The sequence below is a fragment of the Delphinapterus leucas genome, chromosome 17, assembly GCF_059928025.1.
Source record: "Delphinapterus leucas isolate spDelLeu-1000000601 "Yukka" chromosome 17, BTC_Dleu_Yukka2, whole genome shotgun sequence".
NCBI lineage: Eukaryota > Metazoa > Chordata > Mammalia > Artiodactyla > Monodontidae > Delphinapterus > Delphinapterus leucas.
Genome location: NC_143145.1, coordinates 2,381,464 through 2,397,175, shown reverse-complemented (window position 1 = coordinate 2,397,175; position 15,712 = coordinate 2,381,464). Strand labels below are relative to the sequence as shown.

The 15,712-nt window shown below is 66.2% G+C and overlaps 1 protein-coding gene across 2 annotated transcripts; it reads left to right on the top strand.

The window, feature by feature from the left end:
• The first annotated feature begins 2,907 nt into the window (after positions 1-2,907).
• On the top strand, positions 2,908-13,734 carry PTP4A3 (protein tyrosine phosphatase 4A3). 2 transcript variants are annotated; one of them, XM_022555515.3, is made up of 6 exons: positions 2,908-3,627; positions 6,259-7,191; positions 9,180-9,272; positions 10,489-10,619; positions 11,256-11,330; positions 13,089-13,734. In XM_022555515.3, the coding sequence occupies exons 2-6, from the start codon at positions 7,087-7,089 to the stop codon at positions 13,204-13,206; spliced, it is 522 nt and encodes a 173-aa protein (XP_022411223.1). In that variant the 5' UTR covers positions 2,908-3,627; positions 6,259-7,086; the 3' UTR covers positions 13,207-13,734. The 2 variants fall into 2 exon arrangements, with proteins under 2 accessions (XP_022411223.1, XP_089754782.1); XM_089898656.1 differs by lacking the exons at positions 2,908-3,627; positions 6,259-7,191; positions 9,180-9,272 and having other exon boundaries at positions 9,288-10,619.
• The last annotated feature ends 1,978 nt before the right edge of the window (positions 13,735-15,712 follow it).

The following is a 15,712-nucleotide window of genomic DNA, read 5'->3' as shown; positions in this document are numbered from 1 at the left end:
GCGGGTGGTCACAGACAGCTTTGGGTTCAACCCCAGACCGGCGAGCCCAGAGCTCTGCAGGCAGATCGGCCCTTGTCCTCCTGTCACTCCTCTGCTCAGCCCCCCTCCTCCGGCCCTACTCCTTTCCTCTCATGCCAGGTCCCTCCAGGGGAGTGTCCAGGCCCAGCAGGGTGTGGCCAGGCCAGCTGAGGCCAAGGTGGGGAGGCCCAAGCCCTCGCCAGGACTGGGGCAAGGGCAGCCTGCAGAGTGGTGGCAGGCAGCCTTCACCATGTGGGTGCCGGCCAGGTGGGTGCCATTGAGGCCAGGGATGCTTAGCGTGGGCCTGGCGGGCTTGGCGTGCCCCTGGGGTTCAGGAGACCCAGGGTGCCTGGTGGCAGCCAGGGTGGAGCACAGCGGCCTTGGCCACACCCACGACTGCCCACGGAGGTAGCAGTTCTGCCTCCTGGGTCTGCACTGGAGCTGCGGCCCGGTCAGTGCTGGCGGCTGATGGTACGTGCGGGCGGGCCACTTGGGTTGGCAAGTGGGTACCACGCCCCACGAGGCACCATTAAAGCCACGGTGTGGTGAGGGCGGCCCATGCAGTGCCCAGGGGCAGTGGTGGAGCTCCGGGGAGTGTGTTTGCAGCCCTCTTCCCCATCTCCAGATCCTGGAGGGTAGAACAGGTGCCTTCCCCGGGTGGAAACTCAAGCCTGCTCCCAACAGCTCTGCTTCCAGGTCACAGCCTGGGCACCCCATGACCGGCTTGGAGCGGGCCCCATCGGAAGGTGCCTTCCCTTCCTGGCAGTGTCACCATTTATACAGGAGGCCTCAAGCCCCAGAGAGAGCAAGCATTGGCCCCGGGCTACACAGGGAGTCAGGGCAGCTGGTCAAGCCCTGATGATGAAGTTCCAGGCACGAGGAGCATGCCTGTTCCCCTCGTCGGCCAGCTCCTCCAGGAAGCCTTCCCTGACCACCTGATCCTCCAGTTCTGCCCTTCACAGTGCCTGCTGTGCTGGCTTATTCGGCCCCAAAACTTTCCTGCTGCTGGTCCCCATCCCAGCAGGGGGCACTGAGGAGGCCCTAGAGGGAGGGATTCATAACTCGGGGAGCTGCCCGAGAGTGGAAGGTGCTGCCCAGGAGCAGTGAGCACCCTGTCACCGGAGGTGTACAGGCTGGCGATCAGATGGCGTAGTGACCTTTGAGTTTCCTCTGGACTTCGGGGGCTCGGATCCTGTGATGGGTTCTGGATGGCTCCCGGATCTGGACCTCTGCCCAGAACAGTTGGGTCACTTGTTCCTTCCACAACAAGTGGGGAGCCCTCCTGGTGCCAGGCCCTGTGCTGGAGGTGGGTGGAGTCGACAGCCTCTGAACCCCTCCTCCTTCAGGACACACCTACCCTGGGGCCAGGACTCTCTGCTCCGAAGGGCATGTGGCTGCAGGGAGGCGGGGTGGGTGGGAGGGGAGGCGGTGGAGCTTGGCCAGCGATAGGGGCTGGACCCTCGGTGCCACGGGTCCAGAGGCAGGAGGGTTCTGGGAAGGTTTCTTGGGGGATCAGCGTGGACTCGGCCTGTGGGGTCTCCCCTCCCGGCCCCCGAGCAGCGTGTGGACTTGGGCTCATCTGGGAGGGTTCCAGGAACGGCTCCTGCCTTGATAAAAATAGACTTCTCTGAAGGGCTTGGGACTGTGCCAGCTGCAGCAGGTGCCCCAGGCGAGGGTGGACAGGGGTGCAGCCTCGGCAGCACGGTGGGCTCTGGGTCCTGGGTGCAGTGTCACAGAGCTTGCTGGGACCTCTCACCCTGTACGGATGAGGATGTAGTGTGGGGTGGCAGAAGCAGCTTGCCCAGGGCTCCTCTCTCCCAGAGGGCCAGGGTCAGGATGAGCAGGGTCTCTGGGGCCCAGCAAAACAGTCCAGCTTTGGTTCTTCTGTTTCCTTGGGCAAAGCCCCTCGACCCCTCTGAGCTGCAGTTTTATTAATACAGTGTGGCCGACGTGTCTTGTTCATGGGGCGCAGTGTCCAGCATGGTGTCTGAGGGGACACACTCTCAGAAAGTGGTCCAGGTGGGAGAGTGGTGGGGCCCTGAGCTCCCAAAGCTGGCCTTTAGGAAGAGGCTGCTGCAAGTGGGGACCTAAGAGCACTGGACTGGGAGTCCTGGCTCGAGCCCGCCTTGGTTCTGGGTGGAGGAGCCCTTGCTGTGAGCCGGTGGGCAGGCCACCTGGCTTGGCTGGGAGGGGGCTCCGGCGGGCCTTTCTGCCCTGTACACAGCTGTCCTATCCTCACCTCCTCTGCCTGCTTGCCCGGCTGAGGGTGGGAAGAGTGCGGGTCCCGGCATGACTGACACTCTCTGGGTATGTGTGTGGGGAGAGCCTGGGAGGGGGCCGTGCTCTGGGCTGGGCCCCTGGCCAGTTCCTCCCACCCCGCCCCTGCGGTGCTGACCGACGATTGCAGGGGCCAGGCTGGCTGTCTGGGAGCTGGGCTCAGAGCCGGGTTCCCAGCGAGGCAAGGCCTCTGGGGACCCTGTGTGCTGGGGGCTCTCCCCACCCTGCTCCACCCCCTTCCGAGGGCCTCCGCCTGGGCCGGGGCAGGTACAGGGTTGACTGCGGTGCCAGGCTGCACTCTCGGGGCTCACAGGCTGGGGAGCATTCGTGTTCCTGACATGGTGCTTCCAGGAGGTGAAGCCAGGACCCTGCTGTGGGGGGGGCAGGCCCAGACCCAGGGAGGGCTTCCCATCACAGAGGGCCTTCTGGGGAGGGGGCGTCTGCACTGAGCATTGGAGGATGAGCCGGGATGTGGAGACCGCTCCCTGTGTGTCCGGGTGCTTCGGTTTCCTCACCTGCATACGGGGGGGGGGGGGCGGGGGCGGGGCGGGGGGGTTGGGGCGGGGTGCCAGCGCCCGCCCAGGGGTGTGGTGACGATTCAGTGCGGGACAGCAGCATCTGGGAGGAGCTGCCAGGGCCACGAAGGGGGCACACAGTGGAGGGGCCCCCGGGTTTGAGGCTGGAGCAGGAGGGCTTCAGGGCCAGACCAGGTGGTGGGCCACCATCCTGTGGGTGTCACCCTCGGGAACCCACCTGGGCCACAGGCACCCTCCTTCCCATTTGCAACGTAGGGAGCTCGCCCTCTGGGCCTTGGCTTGTGCTGCGGTCCCCGCCAGGAGCCTGGCTCCATGCTGAGCTCCTCACGACCTGGCGCCGCTCCCTCTCCGCAGAGCGAATCCTTCCTTGGAGAAGGAAGGCCATGGGGAGCCCCAGAGGGTTCAGGAGGGCGCCGGAGCCCGGCGGGAGGAAGGCGGGGTGCGCGAACAGCGCCCCCGCCCTTGCGTTTCCCTTTCCTCTGCGGCGTTTCCTCTCCCGGCTCGGCCCTCCGCCGCCCTTTTGTCTGCCCCTGCGCGCGGGCCGGGTCGTGGTTATATTTAGGCGGCAGGTGTGGGAGCCACTACAAGCCGGGTCGCTCGCCGGTCACCGGCCACGCCGCCCACGTGATGCCCGGGCGCTATAAATAGCCCCCCGGCAGTCTGGCCGCGGAGCATCCGTGGGGAGGCCGGCGCGCCCCGCGCACTGGGTCTCAGCCACCGCGTCCCAGCCACCGCTTCCCGGCCCTGCCCGGCCTCGCGCGAATGGAGGCGGTGGAGGCGGGACGCCTGCGCGCCGGTGAGCCGGGGCGGAAGAGGGCGGGGGCCGTGCCGGGAGGACCCCAGCCCCGCCCCGGGGAGGGGGCCGTATCCCTCGGAACCAGCCTCCCCCGCCCGTCTCCCCCGCCCCCTCGCCCTGCTGCTCGAACACCGCGGGACAGGATGCCTGCGCGCCCACGGCGCCACCCCAGCCCACTGGTCCCAGCCCCGCCCACGGTGCTCCCATGCCCCCCCTCCTTAGCTCTCCTGGGACCCCACTGAGCCGTGGTCCTCCAGCCTCCCCCCAATATCATACAGGGTCCGGGGTGCAGAGAGGCTGGCGCTCTCTGAAGCCCTCTGCAAACTCCAGCTTCTCAACCAGCTGTGCCACCGGGAATGAGCCTCCTGGACTTGAGATTGAGAACGCCCGCGAGGAGCGCTTCCCGGGGCCTGGCGTGGTCAGGGCCCCGAGAAGGCCCTCCAGCTCTCCCTGGCTGGTTTATTTATCTGCAAGCAGGGGCCAGGATGGGGCCGCCCCTAACGGGTCTGGAAAGGAGGACTGTTCTGGACATAGCAGAGGGCTCAGAGCCGGCCCGGGTGGAGGCCGCTGGGGTCCCAGCCCAGCAGTGACGTGGGGCCGGTGGTAGGAAGGCCAGAGGGAGGGGCCTTGGGCTCCCAGAAGGGCTCCCGCATCATGGGGGGTGGCGGCCAGGAGCAGTGGCTGGTGGACTTGGGTCAGCCCTGCCTGGGGGCCTGCTCAGTGACCTCACCGAGGGGGTGTGGTTAGGAGGGAGGGCCCCTCCCTGGGGGGAGGCCACAGGCCTGGTTGAGCCACAGGCCTGGCTGCCCGGGGCAGGAAAGGGGGCTTTCACTGCTTTGCTCTCACCTGGGGGTGTGGGCCCTAGACATGGAGGAGACAAGTGGGGTGTGTGGCTAGAGCCCGACCCGGCCTGGGCAGTGATCTCGGTTCAACCTCGGCCCAGACCCTGACCCCATTCTAGCTAGGGCCGGGCCCCCTGACCCCTGCCAACGGGTGACCCTTGAGGCTCACGTGGGCAGCAGTGTAGTGTGGCTCTGGGCCCTCAGCTCTGAGGGCCATCCAGGGACACTGGCAGAAGAGCCAGGCCATGTGCCCTTGCCCCCGGGGTCTCCCCAGGTGTCCAGCAGCTATGCGCGGTGAGGTGGCGGGTCAGGCCCTTGGAGAGGCCTGTAGTCCTGTGGCTTCCTGGTAAACACGCACGCACACAGGAACAGCCCGCAGCCCCAGGAGGAGCAGGTGTTTGTGTGCTGCTCAGGGCGCCCGCGGCTGGCTCCTTCCTTGCCTGTACTGGGAGCGAAGCTCGCTCTGGGAGGGTGCGGGATCCCTTCTCCCTGTCTTTTGCCCCCTCCCCGGGGACGCCTGCGTAACCCTCCTAGACAAGGCACGGAGCAGAGTGTGAGCCTGGGAGCGGCGCTGGAGGCCCTCCACCGCGTCCGGGTCCCAGCTGCGGGCCCTGTCTGCACCCAGGTTGAGGCTCCAGGGGCCCAGCCGGCCTGGTGGGCAGCTGGGGAACGGGGTGCTGGGCGGGGCAGAGGTAAGAGTTGTCTGCCGCGGGGGATGGAGGACCTGCCGGGTGAGCAGGTGGGATTGGGCCAAGCCCCGTGGCCGGGGGAGTCCGCTGACCACTGGGTTGTGCTGGAGGGACCTTGGCAGCATCTCGTTTGGCCCCTCACTGTACAGATGGGGAAACTGAGGCCAGTGATGTGCCCAAGTCCTCCCAGCCCGTCTGTGTGGGTGGGAGTGAGGCTGGCTGGGTGCTCCTGCCGGGGCCCCTGGCCCTGGCCCTTTGGGGCCTAGAGAGTGAGAGACAGGCACGAGGTGCTTGATGGCTGTCTCTGTGGCCCAGCAGCATCCCTCCTTGAGGCCCTGTCACAGCGGGACCCCACTCCTGGCCACCTGCACTGTTACCATCTTGGCAAGCACCTGGTGGCCGGTCCTGGCCATTTGGCCCCTGTGGTGTGTCCCCGCTTCTCCGAGCTGCTGGAGGGCAGAGCCGCTTGTTTACCTCCGGCGCGTGGCCAGCCCTGTGGGCGAGTGGTGGACGGTGGCCCAGGGCAGAGGCTGACCAGAGCCGGAGGTTTCCCCGGGGAGCCCTCGAGAGATGCGTAAGGCGGTGCATGGCTGTGAGTGAGGCTGCCGCACCCTCAGCCCACCGTGCTCTGCGCCTGAGCCCCTTTCCCGGAGCACCGGCTGGCCCAGAGCAGCGTGGGCTTGGAAATGCCACAGAGGCCGGCGTTCTGCAGAGGAGGGGGTGACTGTCCCGGGGCGGGGGTGGACATCCTGGGGTGCCCGGGCTCAGGGGATGGGGGCTGGGCCTCTGTTACCACAGACTGCCCTGAAATCCGTGTTTCGGGGTTCAGCACGCTCCCGGGGGAGGGGTATGTCCCTCCCTCCGTCCCTCTCTGCCCTGTCCTGGTGGCTGTCCTGTCACCTCAGGGCCCTGGGTCAGCCCTAGCAGGAGCCGTCCTTCCTTGTGCTCCCAGATGGGGAAACCAAGGCCCAGGGAGGGTGGCTCGCTCAGCGCGGCCTTGTAGCAGGGCCCGGGAGAAGCACCGGCCGGGACCCCTCCCGGGAGGTGGGGCGCCCGGGGACCCCTTCCCTTTTCATTTCTTTTTCTCCCCTCCTCCCCAGACGCTGCCTGCCGCTGACCAGCCCGGGATTTATGGAGAGGGCCTCAGAGGGCCACTCTGAGTGCCGCTGCGGCCAGCATCGCCGCCGCGCCTGCTGCTGAGACCCCGCGCCCCCGGCCCTCACCATTGCCCTCGCCCGCCCATGGCCCCCGCCGCCCGGCCCGGGGCCGGCGCTGCCGCCTGAGCCCCCTGCCCCCTTCCAGGACTCGCCGTACCCCGATGGGGTAACGTGACGGAGGCCCCGTGTCACAGCCGCCTGCTCCCACCCCAAGGCCGCCCCGTTGGTTCAGTTGGAGTTCATTCTTCCTTTGGTCCTTGGGGGTTTGGGGCCTTTGAGTGAAGGCGGCCGTCGACCTGTCCACGGATGCAGACGGGGCGTCCCCAGCGACAGGAGAGCGCTGGCCACGGCCGCAGCGGTCGGACTCACTTTGGGCTTCTTAAAGATTTCTTTGCTGACTGTTTTTGGTTGTCGTTATTTTTGCTTTTGCCCCCTTGTAATTATCCAGCACGGAGAGGCAGGAGCTTGGACTGGTCCATTTTACTTCCGGGGGGCTCTTTCGTTCCTTTCGTTTTTTAAAGAGTTGGGTTTTCTTTTTTAATTATCCACCCGTTAATCCGGGCAGCATCCTCCCCCCTCCCAAGTATTTGCACAATATTTGTGCGCGGTGTTGGGGGGCAGGTTTTTAAAGAAGCATTTTCTCTCTCTTGGACAAGCACAGGGATCTCGTTCTCCTTGGGTTCTGGGGGGCTGCTGGGGCCTTCTCCCACCCACGCCCCCGGCCCCGCCTGCAGCCCTTCCTGGGCGCCGCCCCGCCTTCGTGGTGCAGCCATGGCGCGGATGAACCGGCCGGCCCCCGTGGAGGTCAGCTACAAGAACATGCGCTTCCTCATCACGCACAACCCCACCAACGCCACCCTCAGCAGCTTCATCGCGGTGAGTGTCCAGCACGCCCGGCCGCGCGGCCGGGGGTCTCCCGAGGGCCGCAGTGAGACGCAAAGCTGTCGGCCCAGGGACTGCGCTTGGGAGCGGAGCTGCCAGCCTGGTTACAGGGTCCCCGGGGGGCACCCGAGGGTGTCCTTCCCGCAGAGCTGGGGTGAGGACTGCGGGGGTATCCGCTGGGCCCGCTGGGGCCTGCAGGGTGGGCAGCGGGAGTCCACGCTGCACGAACAGAGGCAGGTTCCGAGGCAGGAGGAGAAATGGGCCTCGCCTCCTCGGGACGTCACCTGTGGCCGGCGCAGTCCCGAGCCTTTGCTGGCCGTTTGGCCTCTGTGAGGAGGCTGAGCGAAGGAGGAGGGAGGGTCCCCCATGTGAGGACTGGCTGCTTCAGCAGCCTGGACACAGGCGGTCGCAGGGCACGAAGGCCAGCTGCATGGCCAGCCCAGGCCGCAGGAAGCCCACCGGCAGTGGGGGAATCCTTGGGTTGGAACAGGCCGGCTGGGGGCTTCAGGCCACAGATACCTGTGTGAGGAGGGGCTGGGCGGGAGTCCGAGGCGGCCCCGGGATAGAGTGACCGCCGGACCCTTGGAGCCAGCAGGTTGAGGTGTGCGCTGCTCGTGGCCGCAGCAGATGGGGCCAGGTGTGTCTGCAGAGCCCGCAGCTCTCCACCTGGCCCCTGCAGGAGACTGGCCTCTGTAGTGCCCCTTCCTGTTTGCAGAGCCTGTGGCTGTGTGCAGGGCCATTTGTGGCCTCAGGCCTCCAGCCATTCCCTCTGCAACATGAGATAAGCTTCCTTGAGCGCTTGTCCTGGTTGAACAGGGGCCTGGGCATGAGAGGACTTCAGCACCCGTAGAGAGAGGCAGTGGGCACCCTGCCATTGGGGGACCTGGACCCTGGATGTTGAGGTGGGACCCTGTAGGGGAGGGCTGTCCCCCTGTATAGCCTGTGATTAGGGTCAGGGCTGAGTGTGACCAGGATTAGGGCTCAGTGTGTGATGGAGGGTCAGGACTCAGTGTGGGAGCAGGGTCAGAGCTCAGTCTGTCACTAGAGGCAGGGCTCCGTGTGTGAGCGGGGGCAGCGCTCAGTCTGTGATGAGGGTCAGGGCCCAGCCCTGGGCTGGGTGGAAGCACCCTCGGCTGCAGGCACAGAGGGATGTGAGGCGCCCCTTTGGCCTCAGAGCCCTGCACCACCGCCCCCTGCTCCCCGCATTCTCAGAATAGCTCTGTGCTGTCCTCACTGCGTCCAGTGTCCCCGTCGCATGATGAGCAAGGTCCAGCAGCCGGTTCCTCACTGCTCCTAAAATTGCTGGGAGCAGGTCGGGGTGGGTGCAGCCCCGGCACGTGGACCCCGTGGAGTGGAGCCCTCCGCCCCAGTGTATAAATATCCCTACGCCTGGCTGTGACCTTCTCCCTGGCAGCCCGGGGCTTCCCCGCTGGTGTGCAGGGCCTGGCTCCCTCCTGGGTGCCATCTGGGCAGGCGCCTGCCCTCCCCGCCCCGAGGCCTGCCCTGCCGAGACTCTGAAAGCCTCTGTTCGGGGTCTGGCTGTGCCCCTTGACTGGACTTGTCCCTGCAACCCTGGCTGGGAGGGCTGCCCAGAGCAGGGACCGTGCAGGGGCTCATGTGTGGGCTGGTGGTGTCCTATCCCTGCCTGGGGACCCAGGATCTTTGCCTGGAAATTGCTGATGTGATCTGGGGCCCTGAGCACCCGAGAGGAGGGAGGTAGTGCTAGGAAGCTGGCTCCCGGCTGGGTAGCCACGATGGCAAGGAGGGTCGGTGGGGACACCCTCCCTGCTGCTGGGTGGGCCCAGGGACAGTTGCCCCAGGAGCATCAGGAAAGACTGTCCCACCCTCGGCAAGTCACTGAGCCTGAAAGTCAGTGAGCCACTGGTGATTCACGCTGGGTGTCAGCCTTTCTGCCTAGTCAGGGGGTCCCCAGCCCTGAGCCCCGCAGTCCCGGCTCAGCCCTGCCTTCCTTCCCCTGCCAGGACCTGAAGAAGTACGGGGCCACCACCGTGGTGCGTGTGTGCGAAGTGACCTACGACAAGGCCCCGCTGGAGAAGGACGGCATCACCGTCGTGGTGAGGCTGCCGCGTGGGGCGGGGCTGCAGGGAGCTGGGGCCCCGCACCGGGAAGCAGGCACGCGTGGCCTCTCCGCGTGCGCCTTGCTGCGCCCCCCTCGCCGTGTTCGTGCCCGGGCCTCACTTCTAAGGGTCTGGGCTGCCTCAGGGGCGCACCTCTGTCTCCCTGCCTGGCGTTCGGGGCCCTGTCACCGGGCAGCGGGTGCCTCCGGGAGGGTGGGCTGGGGCCACCTGGCGGGCCCCTGGGGAGGCTCTACCGAGGCAGTGGGGAGGGACCCTGGGGGCTGTTTCCTTGGTCCCCGGTGCTGGGGACCTGCGTCTAGGCGGCAGGCCCTGTGGGATGGGCCACGGGTTTCCCGGTGCCTCGACCAGAGCCCTGGGGCCGGCCCTCTGGGGAGGACGCCGAGCCAGGCGACCGTGGTGAGAGTGGTGGAAGGGTCGGAGCCTCAGGGTCAGACGGGCCTGCCTGAGTCCCGCCTCTGCCCCTTCCCCGCTGAGTGATCCCAGTTTCCTCACCTGTAGAGCGTGGGTGCTTGAAAAGCACCAGGTGAACGTGGTAAAGCGACCCGTGGCACAGGGAGTCCGCAGCCTTTCGCACCCCTCTCACTGCAGCAGGAAGGATCTGAGTTAGACTTACAACCGCCAGGCAGACCGGTTTCCTCCAGGGGTTGCTGAATCTGGAGTCCGGCAACAGGATTAGGTGACCCGGGGGCCTAGCCTTGGTGGGCACATGTGGATGTACTCAACGGCACTAAGTCTGCTCCACTGGGACTTAAGTGCTTCCATCCTCACTGGGCCCGGCCTGCTCTGTGCAGCTGTGCTGGGGGCTGGGGACACAGACAGGCACATGTCACCATGTTTGTGGGCCAGACCCCTTGGGCCTCCTGACCCAGAACCTCTCAGGCTGGGTGAGGGTCAGGCTTTGGCCCCAGAATCGCAGTGTGGGCTGATGGGGAGGGGGGTAGGGCTCCCGGGGCTCCTTGAAGAAAAGAGCAGGGTGTTCCGGGGAGGCTTCCTGGAGGAGAGGGCAGCTGAGGGAGCGGAGAGGATGAAGAGGAGCCTCGCAGTGGGGAGCTCCCTGGCCCTGTGCCCTGGCCCTCACCTCGTGGGCTCCCGACACCCTCTGTGCTTCCCGAGAGCCCGTGTGCAGGCCAGCCTGTGCCCCTCACCCCACCTTCTGGTGTGGAGGGCCCTCACGGGCTGCTTCCTTCCGCAGGACTGGCCGTTTGACGACGGGGCGCCTCCACCCGGCAGAGTGGTGGAGGACTGGCTGAGCCTGCTGAAGACCAAGTTCTGTGACGACCCCGGCAGCTGCGTGGCTGTGCACTGCGTGGCCGGCCTGGGACGGTGAGCTGGCGGGGCAGGGCAGCTGGCTTGAACTTGGGGACCCTGTGGCCTGGCTCACTCTCGGATGTGGGTGCTGAGCCCACATCACACATGACCTCCTTCCTTGGAAGTTCCCAGACCTGGGCGGGGAGGAAGTCCTTCCCAGAGTCTGACCCTGCTCCCTCCTGCTGTGGTTGGGACTGTGCACTTGAGCAGGAAGGAGCTGCCAGCCCCGCCCCTCTCCAGGCACAAAGGCCCTGCCCCCGGCAAATAGCCTGGGTTTCACTGACGGACCCAGGTGGTGGAATCCCCATTTGCAGAGGGACTGGCTGAGTGGGGTCGATAGCCAAGAGTCAGTCTCTTATCCACAACCAGACCTAAGCCCAGCGCTTTACTCTCCCTCCTTCAACCCTCCCACCAACATATTTACACACAAGGAGCCTGAGGCACAGAGAGGTTGCCTGGCTCACCTGAGGTCACACAGCAGGGTCGGGAGGAGCCTGTGCCCTCCACAGGGCAGGGCAGGGCACTGGGGGAGTCTGGGCAGCCCTCAGGCCCCAAGGGGGAAGGCATTGCTCTGTGTCTTCAGTAGGCGGCCTGTCAGGGGAGGGGTTGGGAGTAGAGGCTCGGGTGATTTCGTTCTGCCGTCCGCTCTAGGGCTCCGGTCCTCGTGGCTCTGGCCCTCATCGAGAGTGGGATGAAGTACGAGGACGCCATCCAGTTCATCCGACAGTGAGTGGCCGGTGGGGGAGGGCGGTGGTGAGCGCTCAGGGGTCCGGGTTGAGGGGGCCCTTATCCTGTGCTCCCCGCCCCGCAGGGCCCAGTGCCCTGCCAGTGGGCACTCCTGACCCCTGGCCCCGGGGTGTCCTCTGAGGCATCCCCCGGTCCAGTGCAGCCTCCTTTTGTGGTACCAACGTACCGCTCAGGCCGCCTGGCCCTGACTGAGGACTGGTGTCTGAGTGTGGCCTTCTCCCCTGGCTGGGAGGTACGAGTGAGGAGAGGCTCCAGTGAGGGCCTGGCTGGTCCCACCTCCGTGGCCCGCGGCTCCCTCAGCCTGGGGCGCAGGGCAGTCCAGACAGGCTGTGCTGTGCTGAGTAACGAGCAGGCCCGCGTAGGGAGTTGGGGCAAACAGCTCTTTAAGCCTCCAGCACTCCTGATGAGGGGTGTCATTCTCCTTACCTGGGAGAGGAAGGACCCCCAGAAGCCATCCAGCCCAGCCCCTCTGTGAAAGGAACCTCCTGTGGCATCTGCCCACCTTCCCCAACACCCCAGGGACGACTGACGCACGGCGGTCTTTCAGAGCTGCCCTTCCGAAGCCCTGGCCCCTGGGGCCTCTGCCCCAGCTTCTCAGCCCCCACGGGGGTCTCCCCCCTCCTCCTCCTCGGGTGGGGGGCTCCTGTCTCTACCACTGCTCCCGGGAAAAGAGCCCTGGTGGTGCAGGGTCTTGGGGTGTCAGCAGGGACAGTGGGGCGGATGGCAGAGGACCTGGGCCTGCACTGGGCCTGCCCCCGCCCCCAGCCCAGCCGCCGTGTGCGTGTGTGTGTGTGTGTGTGCGTGCGTGCGTGTGTGTGTGTGAGAGACACGCACGCTCTGCCTGTGTGTGTTCTTGTGCTGCTCCCCCGGTGGCGGCTTCCAGGGCACAGCCACCTTTCTCCCAGAGGCAGGCTTGTTTACCAGCCAGACAGCCAGGCCTGCGTGCACCCGTGGGAGCTCAGGCCTCCTCGGGAGCCCGGCACTCCTTCACACACGCGCGCACACACAGGCACACGCTGTTTCTCTCCGTGAGCCTGTGTGCAGCTCTGCGCCTTGGTGCAGATCCAAGGGGCACCAGGGCGAGGGCCGGGCCTTCACCAGAGCCCTTCCTGCACCCACCTCGTTGGTGGTTCCCCAGCTTGAGGCCCGAGGCCCGTGATTGGGGGCTGGGCCCAACCTGGTGACTCAGAGAAGCACAGGCTTGCACCTCCCCCGCTCACGTTTCCTTGGCCAGAGCAAGTCTGTGGCCACGTCTGAGGTCACGGGCGGGTGGGGACAGATGGCCTCCAGAAGCGCCCGGTGGGCAGCCCTAGGTGCCCTCACACCTGGGCACCTGAGGTCCACCTCCCCCCTCCTCTACTCCCCCTCCCAGCCAGCCGGGATGCCCAGGCTCCACCCCTGCGGCCTCTGGGGTCCCAGGGCCTGGGGGTGAGGTGGTGCCCAGGTAGACACGGGGACCTTGTGGGTGGGGGTCAGGGAGCCAGCCTGGAGGAGGTGATAGCCAGGTGAGTCGAAGGCCAGCAGCGGTGACTGCAGGTGATGGGGGAAGGGTGATTCTGGCCGCAGGAACAGCCCGGGGAAAGGCCTAGAGGCGGGACGGGCTCTGCTGGCTACGAGGACCCGCTCCAGCCCCACTGGACTCTGGTGCCTCGAGGCCCTGGGGCAGGGCAGGTGGCCGAGCCCGGGTCCCGCCTGATCCCCGCCCCCCCCCCCCCCCCCCCCGTTCCGTCCGCCCAGGAAGCGGCGTGGAGCCATCAACAGCAAACAGCTTACCTACCTGGAAAAATACCGGCCTAAGCAGAGACTGCGGTTCAAGGACCCACACGCGCACAAGACCAAGTGCTGTGTCATGTAGCTCAGGACCTTGGCGCCCTGGCCTCGGGCTCAGCGGGGCTCCATCTCCCTCCTCTCCAGATGCCTCAGCACACCCGCCACCAACGGTCCGGCCCACCCCACGCGCCCTTTGCTGTCTCCTGTCACCGTCCCCCTGTGTCTCTGTCCACACGCGCGTGCAGGTGTGTGTGTGTGTGCTCGCACCACTGTCTGGTCCATCCTTCCTTTTGTCTACATGCCCGTGTCTGTCTCTTCCTCTGTGCCCCGTGTGTCTCTGTCTGTGCCCTCGGCTCCTGTCCCTCTGAAGCTTAATTCCCCCTAATCTCCCCCTCACCCTGTGTCCCTGGCTCTCCTGCCAGTGCCCTGCCCCTGCCCCTGGGCAGCTCTCCTCTTTGGCCCGTTGGTTTGGGGGCTGGTGTATTTTTTAACCACTGGGCCCGGCCCCTCCTCTGCAGCCCCTCACCCTGACCTGTTCTTGGCACCTTAAATTATTTGGTCTGGGGCGGTCAGATGTTCTGGACACTCGAAGGCAATAAAACCGGACCCTGTGGCTGTGTGTGTTTGGAGAGTGGGGTGGGGGCCAGGCGGCCTCGAGTGGGCAGGCGGGGCCCCGGGAAGGCCCCTGAACAGGACGGGGCCGGCAGCCCCTCCAGCCGGCTGTGCTGGGGCGCCCCCTGGCGTCCACGCCGAGTCCTTGCGCTCCCTGGCTTAGGGGCAGGGGCCATCCCAGATAGACCAGAACAAGGGCTGTGGCCTGAGCAGGCTCTGCCCAGTTGCCATGGTGCTGTTTCAAGGCTGGGTCAACGGCATTGCTCCTGTGCAGGACAGGGTGGGTCATTTGGTAATTCCTCAGGGCTTGTGTCCAGTGGGATGGCTGCGCTGCCCCCACCAGGTGTCCTTAGAGGCCCAGAGCAGGGAGCGGGTGATGGTGGCCGACTGGGCCTGCCGTGATAGGTCAGAGTGTGTGTGGGAGGGGCAGGGTCTGCCTGGGGGCATGGGTTGCCCTGCTCCCAGCCACCCTGTGTGCAGCTCTCAGCTCTCGCAGAGCTGGGGGCTGGCCCCTCCCTGGGTCGGGTGGGCTGCACCTTCCCCAGGTGGGAGGGTGGCCCACCCACCAGGTCACAGGCCCTGTCTCCCCGCCCCTGGTCTGCCTTGGCCGGCCTGGCAGTGAACTGTTGCTGCTGGTACGGTTAATGGCGCACCTCCCGTGAATCCGGGTCTAGAGCCCCCCGCCCTGCTGGCCAGGACTGGGCTCCCACCACTTCAGACTTCTCCTGTCTCAGTTCCCCTGGGGGCTTGCCCGGTCACCATTGGCTCCAGGAACCTGTTGGGTCCAGGCCCACCCAGCTCTAAGCTTTTACTAAACCAGACTTCCCAGAGGGAGGGTGAACTGGGGCCGGGTGGAGGGATGTGTGGGAGGCGTGCCTGCCCACTGCCCAGAGGTGGCCAGGGGGCAAGTGCTGGGTGAAACCAGGGAAGTCCCCCCGTTTCAGGAGAGATGGCACTCCTACCCACCAGCTGGACCGAGGGGACCCTCCCCCTCAGGCCTCTTGGTCCTGAAGGAGTGCAACCCTCCCCCCCAGGCAGGGCGTTGCAGCGGAGGAGAGATGGGGGGGCACCCGCAGAGGTCTGTGGACAAGATGGAGAGTTGTGAAAAGGCAAACCCACCTAGAGCTCCTCCTCAGGTGCCCTGTTCAGAGATGCACAGACGGGGAGACGGGGCTCCCAGGTGGAGAGGGGCCGCCAGCTCTACCAAGAGTTATTTCCTCCTTTCCCCAAACACACCCAAGAACACAAGTGAATCTGGGGCGTGTCCATGAAGTTGCTGTATTTTTTCAACCCACCATCCAGGTTTTGGGGTCTCCTGGGTGCCAGCCGTGTGCAGCCCCATCCCTGCCCCGAGGGGCTCACAGTCTAAGGGGGGTGGTGAGCCGGCTAGGGGGGTGCCCGGCCTCAGGAGGGGCTGACGAGGGGCAGGGGACCTTGTTTGGCAGGGCCTCGAGGGATGGGGCTTGTGGAGGTGTCGAGGCTGGGGATGTGGACAAGGCGCTCCAGGTGGAAGCTCTGTCTGGGCGGAGTGGGGAGGGTCAGGAAGGGCACGGGGGGCGGTGGGGGCGGAAAGCAGGGGGCAGGCTGGGCTGGGCTGGACCTCCTGTTGGAGGGCGGCCGGCTGGGGTCCCGAGAGAGACACCCTGGGGGGAAGCCCTAGGGAGGACTCCGGCAAGGGAGGGTCTCACAGGCAGGGAAAGGGCCCACCTGCCCATTGCACAAGTGGAAAGACCAAGACTGGGAGGGGAAGGACCTCCTGAAGGTCAGGTGGGTCTCCAGGGGCTCCCTGGGAGTCAGGGGACCCTTTCTAGACTCAGCCCTCCAAGGGGTCTTGGAGGAAGGTCTTACTACCCATTTTACAGATGGGACAGCTGAGACTCAGAGAGCTGAGACCCTCGCCTAAGGCCACACAGCTCATCCAGGATGGGCCAGGCCCACCAGGAAGGTCTGCCTCTGGGCCAGGCTGGTTCCGCTGCCAA

Bases quoted from the DNA above. Each gene is read 5' to 3' on its own strand.
- PTP4A3 (XM_089898656.1), top strand. From the start codon at position 10,003: ATGTGGATGTACTCAACGGCACTAAGTCTGCTCCACTGGGACTTAAGT. The intron at 10,620-11,255 runs GTGAGCTGGCGG...CGTCCGCTCTAG, and splicing joins TGCGTGGCCGGCCTGGGACG to GGCTCCGGTCCTCGTGGCTC. The intron at 11,331-13,088 runs GTGAGTGGCCGG...CCGTCCGCCCAG, and splicing joins GCCATCCAGTTCATCCGACA to GAAGCGGCGTGGAGCCATCA.